Consider the following 13,760-nt stretch of genomic DNA (forward strand, 5'->3'; position numbering starts at 1 on the left):
TCAATCAAATCCCAGGCCCGTAGGCAGTAGTTTAAAGCACTCAGCACCAAAGACTGTACCACCAAAACTCAACAGTCAGGTTCAAATCTATCATTCACTCTGTTGAGACAGAGGGTGTACCAGTTATCTCTGTATGTAGCTCATCAAAATGCACATTAAAAAGCATGCTAAGTGTACATGAAAACACCAATGTTTCCAGCTTTCTCAGGCAGGTCACATGTGACATTACTGAACTTTATGTTTGTGTTCACCTGGGTGGGTGAGATATGCCATCTTGATCAAAAGAAAACTGAATTCTGCATTCCTTCAGTATGAAACTGTTATGAAAACAATTTTTGCAAACGTAAAAATATTTCCAGCTCTATTTATTAAATTGCTGACTCTTTTCTGTGTTCCCAACCAACAAAATCTAGGTATCATCAGCATAACAAGTAGAGACACTTCATATATATTGAGGTAGCTAACTGATATAGATCAAGAATGGCAATGGGCCCAGGAGAGGGTACGATTGATTTACTGGTCAGGATTGCTGATGCAATTCTCGAATCCACAATGATTTTAGCTAATTCGCTAGTTAAAATTTTAGGGCGAGTGCTATCAAGTGCTTTGGACAGAGCTGAACATAAGAATTATATTCTTTATTTTCTATGTTTTCATATATATTGATAACCTTGGGTAGTCCAGTTAGATATATTTGATTAACACTTTAGACACAGAATATGTGTTTATAACATTAACCAATCAAAATTTTTAACTCTATTGTAAGCTTATGAGACCTCAGAAATACATGTGGTCAGAGGTAAAGTGGTAAGAAAAACACCATGGATACTTAAGGATTGTTAGAAAATCCTAACCAAGATAAACAGAACACCAATTCCATGATTAGACTCTAAATACGGTATACACAATTATTCAGGAAACCAAAGAAGCTCGAGCCACTTAATTACCAAAGAACAGAACAATATCATTGAATTAACCAAAATTGAAATTAAATGGTGAATGAAAGGAATAACAAAAAGTTATCAATTAAAGCAAAGGGTAAGGCAACCAAAACACCAAAGAAAATAAACTGGGAAGCACATTGTAGGTGTGAAAAGCACTGCTGACCATGAAGAGTGATATCAATTAGTGATGAAAACTGAAAATTTCAGGTGGAGCTTGCACAATAGGCACAATACCTGATACTACTATCCTTTGGACAAAAAGTTAGCAGTTCTTAGGAACATTCAATGACTATGACTGAGGGTTAAGTAAGTGATGAGGCTGGATGAAACAAATGGTGATTTCTGTTGTTAAAATGTAATTGTAATGAATTCTGGTGGGCATTAAGTGAGTTTAGATAATCTCTCCACCTTCTAAAACTCATTGAAAAATATTGATAATGTCACAAAAGGTTCAGATCTGTAATTCCTGATATGGATAAGTAGCTCTAGGCCTAAGAAGAGAAATTTTGTCTTAATACAGTCCTTCAAATTTTTGGCTTTATTTTTAAGACAATTTTTCAATTCAACACTTTTTGCATATACAGTACAATTCTCAGTTCATCACATGAAATAAAAAATACACATTGCTTCCTATGAGTGTCAATGATATCCAAACAGTAAAAAATTAGGCTATATTGTTAATAAAACCTGCATAAATGGTAACATATCAGCGTACTTTACTTTCACTTCTGGTATCCCTTTTCATATTTCTATATATCAGAAATATTACCCATGAACAAATTCCATGTGCACAAGAAAAGGGATGCTCATCACACAATTTTGCTGAGAGTACATTGATAAAATGGGGGAATAAGTACTTACTCTGATATACAGTCATTCAAGTTTTGGTTCTCTGCTTCCACCTCAGTTTTTGCTGAAAGAAAAATAATATTTTGTATACAATATATCAAAAAAGATAATTTTACCTCCATCACAGTTTATGGTCACAAATTTTGAAATATGATTAAATTGTGTAGTTGTTAAAGTTCAGCAAACTTGTGTATTAACATGGAAAATTGTTAATGCACAAGAGTAACAGAATCATGAATGGTAAAAGCTCCTCAATGGGGTCAACCATAATCAAACACAGATTATTATTTACAATGTTTTGAAATTGTTTAAATATACCAAATATGAAAGTAATTTGTATTTTTCTTAGGTATACAAGCCATAGCTTTCATAAATTAAGTATTCCATTGCATTATGTGCTCCAGCTGTGTACTAACTAAAAAAACAGGAGACTATTAGGTAGGCCTAGGGCCTCCTTCCCTTACCTCTGTTGGCCTTCTTTGGGCATTGTCAGGATTGTGAAAGTATCACAATCCCAGGACTCACTAAGTTTTAGTGGGTCCTGCACAATCCAAATAAGGTAGAACTGGAGCGAAGGGGGATGGCAGAGGTGGGTTAGTCTTATAAAAGCTACAGTTGGTATACCTAGGAAAAATACAAATTCCTTTCAAATTCCATAAATGGAGCCTCATCCCTTAGGTGTGAGGATGATCTACCTGCTATTAGGTTTAACAGGTGGGAGTGAATCAAATTCACTACTCTCCTTTGACCGGCACTCCACACCCCTAATTCACCAGACTACTATCCTCTTGGGTCAGGGGCCTACCCTGACGACTCACTCTCCCATGGCCCTACCCTGCACTGCAACAGCTGTGTGGGTCATGCACCTTACACTACAAGGGCGTTGCCCCTGTGGTACTCACTTTCATTCTATAGGGGGTTCAAACTGACTAGGACTGGTTGGTCAGTAGTTGTTTCTTCCATCGCACTCCTTCAGGATTGTAAAGTGGCACACGCCCTGGGCAGAACTCCTCATGTTGGGCTCTACAGTCCTCTACACTACTTGATGGGGTCCAGGTGAAAGTGTCCAGGGACCTATGGGGTAGGTCTTTGAGGTAGAAGGCCATGAACATGGACTGTCTCTTTCACACTCCCATCTTCAACATCTGGAGTTCTGAGTGGCTCTTCTGGTAGGTGACCATCCTTCGGATGAGATGGGCCTTCACCCTTTCAGGTGGGGGGGCCCCCTGTCCCCCTCTTGTTTAGAGGTGTAAGCCTTGATGATGACCTCCCTTAGTCAGGAGGAGATGGTGTTTTTCGACACCACCTTTCTGCCCATGCTCTGGAACAGTCTCTTGCGTGCTGGTTGGTGTGCTGCTGAACTCCTCAGGTAGTGCTTGCTAGCTCTGATGGGGCACAACAGCATCTCTTCCTTCTCCTCAGACAAACTCTCTCAAAAACAAGGTTGTTGTGTCTCTTTCCCCCACGAACTCTGGCACGAACTTGAAGGACAAGGAGATCCTACCTTCTAGATGGGAGACACTGTAGGGCAAGCTGTGAATTTCCCTAACCCTCTTGGTCAAGGCTAGAGCCAGCAGGAAAACTGTCTTCAACATTAGATCCCTGTTTCATGCTATCTTCAGGGGTTCATACGAATGGCCTATGATACTTGCTAAAAGTCTTGTCATGCCCCATTTGGGGGCCCTTACTTCCCTAGGAGGAATGCTTGTTACCACTGGTAACTTCCAGGAGGCAGACAGGTCTATCCCTCTCGGTCTGAATACTTGTGTGAGGGCTGCCCTGCATCCCTTGACTGCTGCCACTGAGAGACCCTCCGGAGGAGGTATACTAAGAAGTTAGCCAATCTTTGTAGATAGGGTTTGATTGGAGAGTGACCCCTCCAATGGCACCAATCACAGAAAACAGCCCACTTTCCCTGAAAGACACCTGCTTAGCAGTACCTCCTGATGTGTTCTTGAATTAGGAGGTGGGGGCCTCAGGGAGCTCTCTTAGTATGTCGATCATCAGTGCGTCTTCATACCACTCTGCTTTTGGCCATAAGGGGACCACCACCATCATCCACAGGCCCTTGGACGTGAGCAGACAGTTTAGGACCTTTCTCAGCTGGCTGAACTGGGGAAAGGCATACACGTCCATGTTATCACATGCATGTCAGAAGGTGTCTAGCGTCACTGCTCTAGGGTGTGGCACCGGAGAACAGCTCTAGGGTCTGGCACCAGAGAGCAGTAGAGTGTAGCAGACTGTCAGCCACCTCCTTATGCAGGTACCACTCTTGTCCCCATGATCTGGTCCTTTCAGCTCAGCTGATCTACCACCACATTTCTTTATCCTGGATGTACCTTGCTGTCAGGTCCACCTCTGCTTCCTCTAATCAGCCATGCAGTTTCACTGCCAACACACACAGTTTGGGTGATAAAGTTCAGCCTTGTTGAAGTCGGCCACTACACTGGGGTTGTTGCTCATCACGACCATGAGTGGCCCTTCATTTGTTCTTGGAAGTTCTGTAGTGCCAACCATGCTGCTCTCATCTCATGGAGGGTGTTATGCTCCTTGCTCTCCTTGGCCTCCTAGGCTCCCCACCCCTTCAGGAGGCATCGAACACCAGTCCTTCTGGGGGTGGCTTACCGAGTGGCACGCCTTGCCAGAGATTGCAGGGATACAGCCTAATCACCACTCGAATCCCTTTTCACTTCCTTGCTCACCAGAATCAGCTGATGGGGTAACTTCTCTGGCAGCTGCCAATGCAAGGACCAAAGGTGGGATCCCTCCCTAAGCACCAACTTCTCAAGAGATGTCAGGTGAACCCCACCATGAACCCTTGTGCCACTTTTTGCAGACTGTCTGTCTTTGTCCCCAGCTACTTTATCTCCTGCTTGGGCACCAGGTCCAACTTCTCCAGATTCTCAATCATTTCCAGTTCTTGGCACAGTTCCAACACTTGGTCCTTATCCTTACCTAGCACCTGGATCAACAACCTGAGGATTGAGCTAGTTGTCAAGGTACCTTTTAAGTTGTATTCCATACAAGTGGACCCAGGTAGACACTAGATGGGAGACCCAAGCGAAGACCTTTGCAGCTGTCACAAGACTGAAGCAGAGGGCTTTGAACTGGTCCATTATCTGTTGACAGATGAACCACAGGAATTTTCTTGATGAGTGGCAGATTGAGATGTAAAGGTAGGCAGCCTACAGGTCTATTCAGACTATGTAGTCTCCCTTTATGATGGAAGCTAATACTGACTGGGTTGTTTCCATCGAAAACAAAGTCTGCTGCATGAAGCTATTCAGGGTTAACAGGTCTATTACCGGTCTCCATCCCCCTCAGGATTTCTCCACCAGGCAGAGGTGGCTGAAGAACCCTGGCAACTGTTCCTCCACCACCTCAATTATCCCCTTTTGCAGCACAGCACTTACTTCTAGCCAGTGATCAGGGCGTTTACTTCAGCTAAAAGGCCCTGCAATGTGGTGGGGGGGGGAGGGGATGGGACCAGGCACAAGAACAAAGGTGGCAATGACACAGAGAGGGGCGAGCTTGGCAAATCCATGAATCTGCCTTCTCAGGGTCATGATCTCTTGAAACCCCTGCTCCTTCTCTGAGTTCAAGGGCTCGGCCTAAGTGGATTCTTCTTAGCTATCCAGATTGGAGGAGTCCTGACATGGCTCCAACCTGTGGGGACGCCCTATCTCAATGCTAACCTTGCCTCCACAGGGTGTGATCTTGGCAGGACTGGAGTCAGAGACTGGGGAAGACGGAGGGGGAAAGACTTGACTGGAGAGGCACTCTGTTCCAGTCGATGTGACTCCGACCAAGGCACCATAAAGCTCTGATGCTCCTGGGAGTCTCTCCTCAAGTAAGATGAGCTCCTGTTCCTGCTGTTCCAACTCTGCCACCTCAAGGAAGTTTGCTCCCTCAGCTTGTTGTATACATCTCTTCAATGAGACAAAAATCTTAGTCTTTGATGCAGGAGGTGGGGGGGTCAGGAGCTCAAGTCTCCCCCTTCTTTGGCTGACTGGGTGCATGGAAAAGGGGTAAACTGGAGTGAGTCCCATGGTCTGTCATGCTGGGTTCTTGAACCCTCTTGAGACTGAAGAAGGGTGAACACTTTCTCCACAAATTCTCCTACTATGTCCTTCTTGGAAAGTGCAGGTGACCGCCATCTCCGACAAAGGTTTTGAGGGGCAGGAAGAATTGAAAGAGGGCGAGGAGATGGGCTAAGGGTAGTCTCCCTTGATGAAGCATCTTTCTCTTGCTCCCTTCAGTGCTTCTCATAGAGGCTCCATTGTCAGGCACTTCACCCCTCACACCTGACACAAATGGAGTCTCTCAAGCACTCGTTTCCTCTACATGAAATACAGATAGAATGCAGATCAATACCACAGGTTACAAACTTATTGTAATCCTTCTCTCTGCCCTCACAATGACAAATCCTATGCTTCACACCCTTGGTAGCCCTCTAAAACAAAGGGGGCAAACACAATACACATGAGTGATAAACAAAAACAGAAAACACACACACATAGGCCCTAGCAAAAACCACTTGGGTATCACATACAGGCCTACACACAGCCATCACAACCTAGAAAAGGCTCTACAATTCACACGATTCAATTTTAACACATGAAGGGAAAACACAAAGAACATCAGCACAAAGTGTATCCTATCAAGCAACACAATGGCCGAGGCAGACCTACACCAGTTCCTTTTTCTTTTAGTCAATACACAGCAGAAGTGTGCCGTGCACTGGAATACTCATTTATGAAAGCAAAACCATATCTGGGAGGAACAACTCCCAGATATATTTTCAACATTTAACTCTTCTTATTATTGCAAATACTCAAATGAGGTGTGTTGTTTCACCTTAGTAAAAATAAAAAAAAGCCATGATTTTCCCTACAGAGCAATAAAATGAAAAAAACTTTGTTTGTTAGCACACTTCATAATAATTTGAGAAAATAAAATTCTATAACAATAAAAAACCTAAAACCATCCATACATCTTATATTACTTTTTGAAAATATGCCTACAATGAACTAATCCTCTTCTTCCCTTTTTAGCTTCTGCCTCTAATGGGTTCAAGCCAAACCCTCTTCACTTCCTCCCCCTCATCCCTGCTACATGCCCATACCATATCAATCTCAACTCTTATCATATCGGTAATCTTTAGCACCTCAGCACTTCTAATTTCTTCACTTTTAATTTTTTTCACATGGCAAGATTCCCAGAATCCACCTCAGTATTCTCATTTCTGTTTGGTCCAGCTTCTGTTCTTCCTTCATTCTCAGTACCCATGTTTTTGCACCACACATCACTAGTCTAATAAAAAAAAAATAATCTTTATTTTCAGTTTAGTTGGCATTCTTCTGTCAAACACTACCTACGCCACCTCCCTCCATTTCCCCCAACCAGCTTTTATACTACTTTCAACCTCCTATGAATAGTGGAATACTGTAGTATATTTCAGCCATGCAATGTGATGAGCTCAGTGGAATTGTGCCATGAGCAAGGTAGACCTCTCAATTGCCTGAGCATGTAACCTTACTACACTAAAAGTGACTGCTGTCCCTTAAGTTCTGAGCCTTGGGCTCCTGCCCCCCCCTAATTCTTTTAATATTTCAGCCATTTTTTTTTTTTGTAAATCAGTAATTCTGATTTGTAACACCTTTATATGATTTTGTAATAATTTTTGCTTTTATTCCCTCTCTCTTGTACCCTTTTAAAATCAATTTTTGTATTCCTTACTGTACAGCTCATAGCCTCAAGCCCTCCATGACATTGCTTCATCTGGAATCCTTAACAATCACATTCCTCAAGCATACAGTTGACACCCAATCTTCAGCGTACGATATCTGCTTGGACATGTGCCAAGTCTATAGTGATACTCAAGTGGTACTGAAGTCAGCACTACATGTGGAAAGAACTTGCTATTTGGTAATTCACTGCTGTTTACAGTACTACAAACACTTGTCAGCAATCATTTTTGGCAACACCCTTACCTTTGAAATGATTGACAAATATTTAGCTTAGAGTATATAGTACACAGTATATAGAAAAACAACAAAATGTATATATATAATTTTTCAGGTCTTCATGTGAATATAAAAGTCTCCATATTTTCTTCAATGTTCTTGTGAGCATTACATGTTGTCGCTCCCGAATTCCTGGATAATGAACTCCAGAGCATTAGAAAAATAGGTAAGGACTTCAATGTTATCCAGCTCATATTTTAGAAAATTGTTACATTACAGCTGTGAAGACATTTTATAATAAAAGTGGCAGGAAGATAGACTTACCTAAAAACACCCTCTATCTGCCTTATTTCATCTTCTTTGAGTCAATTAAACCAATGTTGAAAATATTCAATATAAAAGTAATCTTTTCATACAATAATACTGTAAAACAAAACATGCTTATAAGAAACTATCTTCACCCAAGCAGCAGCACTTTATAGTACTTTATGAAAGTCCCTTGTGAGGACTGTTGATTCACTTTATATGGGTCTGACAAGTAAGGAATTAAATGTCAGAATAAAACAACACATATTCATTTAGAAATTGCCTGAAGAATTATGCTTTTTTTGTGCACCTTAGTAAAAAATCACATAGGACTGACTGTCTCATAATAGTATAGTATAATTACAAGATGTAAAAATATTGTCTAGATATATATACTTCAATCTGCATTTATACACCATAGGAAAATAATATTTTAAGCCCAGGTCTACACATTTTAACCCCAATCTGCATAAGATTGTCTAAAGGAGATTTAAAAGAGAAATGAGAAATTAAAGAATATCAGTAATCCTGGAATGACCTTACGAGTTAATCCAAATGTAATGTATGCATTAAAATGATTATATATCCCTTTAATCTTAATGACTGTTTGTAAAACCTAGTCTTCTTTTAAATATTTTGTTCCACTGTATGTAGGTGGCTTGAAAAGTGCCTTAGAGCTCCAAATAAGGACCAAACACAAGCATGAAATCTAAAACCTCAACGGCACTCTATTCCCACCCACACCCTGAACCACGGGACATTTATATCCTCACAAAAATGGATGGTCTAAAGAAGAAAAATTTAGAGCTTTCTAAAGAGAATTAAGTTTCAAACAATTCACGTAACAGACCAAAACTTGCACAGAATTTGGGAATGTTTTGCATATCTTCAACAATGAAACTTTTCAACAAGACCAAAGCATTACCTTTTGCAAAAAATCCTGTCATGCGATCTTTAAATGGCTGCAAATGTTCTTCATCGGACTTCTTTATGACTTTTTCAGCACGATTTTCACAAACTGAAAAATAAATTTTGAAATAAATAATAAAATCAGATGTGTGTGACAATGTGAATGAAGACTGTTATAGCAGAATTCCAATTCTGCACATTACCCAAAGAATTACTGCAGCATCATCATTCATTTTTGTAAGAACTCATAACAATCAACCTACATTAATAACACTGAAAACCTTATAAAATGTTACAACAGAACTTACAGAATCAATAAAAATGACACAGCTACAAAAAATGCCAAAAACTACTTTCACATGCACTTACATATATTGAATCTCATCATTCTATTAACAAAGTTAACCCTCATAATCAAGTACTGTACTCAAAGGAAAGCTGGTTGATAGGATGTTAAAATATGTCCCTAACAAGGCACTCAATGACATTAGTACCATCTTTAAGCAGTCATAAAATAATGGATTTTTATGTGACATAACTGATGAAACAAATTCGTCATGACACATCATTACAAAAAGCATTAAATCGAACAGATATTTGCACAGGGAACTTGTCCAGCATGCCCCAACCAGGAGGTGTATGGCAACCAGTTACACATGAAACATTGGTCTGATTACTCAAAACAGCAACACTGAGAAAGAGGAATTAACGCTCAGCAAGGTGAGGAGTGAAATTATACAGGTTGACCATCACTAATCCGGCATCATCGGGACCTACAGGGTGCTGGATTAGCCATTTTGCTGGATTAGTCATTTATTAGGCTAGAATACACGAAACACAGTACCTCACCCTAGAATTAAAATATCCCATAAATCAGTACAAGTTGGTTAATAAAGACAATTATCAAATACAGGTAGTGCTCGAGTTACGATAATTCGACTTACGATATTTCGAGTTTACGATGGAGTTAGCAATTAATACCAATACGAAAATATTTAGGAAATATTTTTAGATTTCGCGCAGGCAGCGAGAGAGACCAACTTACAATAGAACAACTTCTTTTCCTCCATCTCTTTATTCCATCTGCTAGTTCAAAAAGTAAAAGAGAATGATAAAAGTATTGTTAGTAATGTTATACTCTTGCATAAATGTGTACAGCAATAAACAACTGAACGGGAAACAGTTGTTTCGCTAATAATCGTATCGGATAACAAATGTTGTGCTAGTATTTCAACCATCGTACGGTAATACACAATTACTGTAGTTATGTTACAAATGACTTTACTGTACAATAGGACTGAAATATTTTTTACATTATACCCTTGTTCGCTTTGGAGAAAAGATCGGCAGGGAAATATACTGCTACAGTAACTTTAAGCTGCAAGTTGTAGCTGAAGCTGAGAAAACAATATTCAAGCTGCTAATGACTATAGATTATCGTGCATCGGCAACATGGATGAAACTTGACCGCAAATAAAACTGGAGAGAGTGTATTTTAATCAAAACTACTGGGCATGAAAGAATACAAGTTACTACTGTTTTCACGCCAATAAAAGATAAATACGTAAAGTTCGTATTATGATGAAATCAAGATAAAATAGCAAACGGAATCTTGATTTTTTTTTACTAAAAAAAAAAAACATGCCCCCAAAACGGCCAGCCGCGATTCCCGCAAACGTCATATATTAACGAAAAAATAGCTAAATTAATTTCACAACGAGACCTATTCAAGTTATATTTCGACTTAAAAACACTTCATATAATGAAAAATATCCTTGTCCCAAATAAATAAACTATCCATATTCATTTACGCTAACTAGAAGCAAGAAAAGCGCTTTGAACTTGGTTAAATGCGGCGATATCGATTCCCAAAACAAAACATTGCAATTTATAATACAAAAGAAATATGAGAATATACGCAATTGGAAACAATGTAGTAAAGCATAACTTTTTAAAAGATCCATGAAAAAGATGCACATTCGTTATGTTGATGTTTGTATAATAGAGTTCAGTATAATGTAGACTAGGCTACCAGTTTGTTGATGCAGCACACTGAGCCACCAAATCGAAGTGGCCAGCGAGCGAGTTAGCGCAGTGACCAGGGAAATTTGAATATTAGCGCGGAAACATTAGAAATTACTCTAGCCGAAATTTGTGCCAGATTACTGATTGTTCCGGACTACTGATTGCCGGATTAGTGATGGTCAACCTGTAGTGCAAAGTGAACTGTAGGGTTGATATAGCATGAAAGTAATTGTTCAACTGCCACAATAGCCCCTATCTTTAAGGTCTTAAAAATACCTGTGCATGAAATTTCTAAAGTAGGACCCAAAGAAAATAAAATATCCTGAAGTAGATGTCAAATCTCTCTTGATGAATACAATGTACTTGAAGGTGATAGTATAAAATACACAGACCCGAAACATTAACCTTCTTAAGATTAAGTTTTCTTGACAAGCCTAGAAATTTTTCACATAGTTGCCTTCAAGACTGATTGACTGATTTGTGCCTATTAAAACTGGCATCACAACACCTAGGTTATTGATGCCGTAATAAAATTAGATAGAAAAGTAAAAACATAAATACTGTACTGTAAATAAGTTTAAAAGGAGTCTCGTGTAAGGAATGCATTAAAATATATATACATAATCATATCTGTAAAATATATATAATATATATACATACATACACAAACAGGTACTGTATATGATCTAAATTTTGTTGAGGAGGCCTGCCTCCCTAACAAAGATATATAGATGCTCTAAATTACAGTCCTCTCTAAGAATTGTTGCAAAGATGGAATGTCCATCTCTGCTATGTCCCCATGAGAGGAACCTGTGTCTCAGATTCCCAAGACTGGGACTTCTGACCAGCACATGTCTCACAGTCAAGCCTGATGAATATATTTGAAAAGCATTGTAACCTCGGAACATCGTAAGCCGGACCTGTCAAACCAGGGGACTGCCTGTATATATATATATATATATATATATATATATATATATATATATATATATATATATATATATATATATATATATATATATATATATAATATATATATATATATATATATATATATATATATATATATATATATATATATATATATATATATATATATATATATATATATATATATATATATATATATATATATGCATGAATGCATGCATTGCACACATTACTTAAAAACAAAGTTACTTGTAAGCAAAAACAAATAGCTGGACAGTACACTTGGATATATCTATTCTCAGGATTAACCTTAACCTCAGGGCTAATCCTGAAAGTGTACCTTTTTGGATTAAGATTAAATACCTCCTTCGGCAAGATGGCAAACGTGCCAACTCCGCTAATTATAGGAAATTCTCAACCTTTCACAGCTAGACTATGGCAACAGTACCTTTCAAAAATATGTAATGTTTACTATTGCATTAAGTAGATCAAAAGATTTCTTCAGAGAAAAGTTCTTACCTTTGAGATTCTTCTCGATTTCCTTCATATCTGCTTCCATGTCTTCAAACTTAAGAGTACTAACTTTTTGAACAACATATGGATCAGGAACTGGAGGTTCAACTTTATCTGTGCCAGCATCTTCCCCTTCATATTTCTGTTCCAAAAAACATGTAAGTAATTAAACAGTAAAGGTTTTCTATTGCATGTGATAAAACTTTCTGGATTACTTACCCAAATGACTATAGTTACAAAGTACACATACTATTGTGCTGTATATGCACAGGAAATATATCAAGATCAACAATAATAATGGTAATTGTACTCTACAATGAAATTTTGCAGCATATTTTACATGAAACTAACTGAGGGAAAAAAAAAACAATGAAACAAGGATAAATATATAATTTTCCTTACCTCAATGTACTTATCCACAACAAAATGTAGTAAGGTGAAGCCTGAGTCCTTACTTTTTACATCCTTTAACTTAGGTAAAATTTCTAGACCAAATCCATCTGCTTGCCCTCTTGTTCTGTTACCACCATTCATGTAGTTACCAAGGGCCAAAACTAGACCAAATATCTTTTTCAGCTGGTCACTATTAACTAATAACTGAAAATTTCAAGGACTTTTAATAAGAATTATCCACAAACAAAATATTATACACAATACATGCACACACACACATATAAATATATACAGTAGAACCTTGGTTCTCGACGCTAATTCGTTCCAGAAGCAGTGTCGAGATTCGATTTTGTCGAATTCTGAGTTAATTTCTCCCATAAGAAATAACTGAAAATGGATTAATCCATTCCTGACCACCAGTCATTACCCCAACCTTGCCTTTTTATACAAAACTTTACACAAATTACAGTTAAATAGGTTCAGAGTTGAATAACTTACCTGTATCAAAAGCACTTTTACATTTTTAAATGCATACTGTATCAAAAAAGTTGGCCTATGACCAATGCGGCTGTATTACCGATGATATACCGAGAGCCGTAGGCTAGGCTAAGTAGCCTATAGGCACTACCAGAATGTACTGTAACAGTTACACATGAAAACTGTTGTTAATAATGATAACATTGAAAAACAAGCCATATTATCACATGAAATTAATAATACAGTATTTATAAACCGAATTACTGTATGTCTGTTATCATAAAATTAAGAAAATTTCGAAATTATGTTGAATTCGGCAGGCCTGTGGCAGATATAAACAAACCATAGCGCCGGCCTGGTGGTGTATCGCGGTACTAATTACATAAACATTCTGAATGTTTATCTAATTAGTATAGCGATACACCATCAGGGCGGCGCTATGGTTTGT

The 13,760-nt window shown here is 38.5% G+C and overlaps 1 protein-coding gene across 3 annotated transcripts in view; it reads right to left on the reverse strand.

Annotated features, from left to right (window-relative positions):
- Nucleotides 1-13,760, reverse strand: part of LOC136835648 (formin-2-like) — a 344,992-nt gene that overhangs the window by 42,957 nt on the left and 288,275 nt on the right. For all 3 annotated transcript variants that reach the window (XM_067099461.1, XM_067099464.1, XM_067099463.1), the window contains 4 exons: nucleotides 12,845-13,039; nucleotides 12,449-12,584; nucleotides 8,991-9,083; nucleotides 1,806-1,857 (listed from right to left, as the gene is read on the reverse strand). In XM_067099461.1, the coding sequence (XP_066955562.1) occupies nucleotides 1,806-1,857; nucleotides 8,991-9,083; nucleotides 12,449-12,584; nucleotides 12,845-13,039 (476 nt within the window). The remainder of the gene's footprint in view (nucleotides 1-1,805; nucleotides 1,858-8,990; nucleotides 9,084-12,448; nucleotides 12,585-12,844; nucleotides 13,040-13,760) is intronic.

The sequence above is a fragment of the Macrobrachium rosenbergii genome, chromosome 55, assembly GCF_040412425.1.
Source record: "Macrobrachium rosenbergii isolate ZJJX-2024 chromosome 55, ASM4041242v1, whole genome shotgun sequence".
NCBI classification, from domain to species: Eukaryota; Metazoa; Arthropoda; class Malacostraca; order Decapoda; family Palaemonidae; genus Macrobrachium; species Macrobrachium rosenbergii.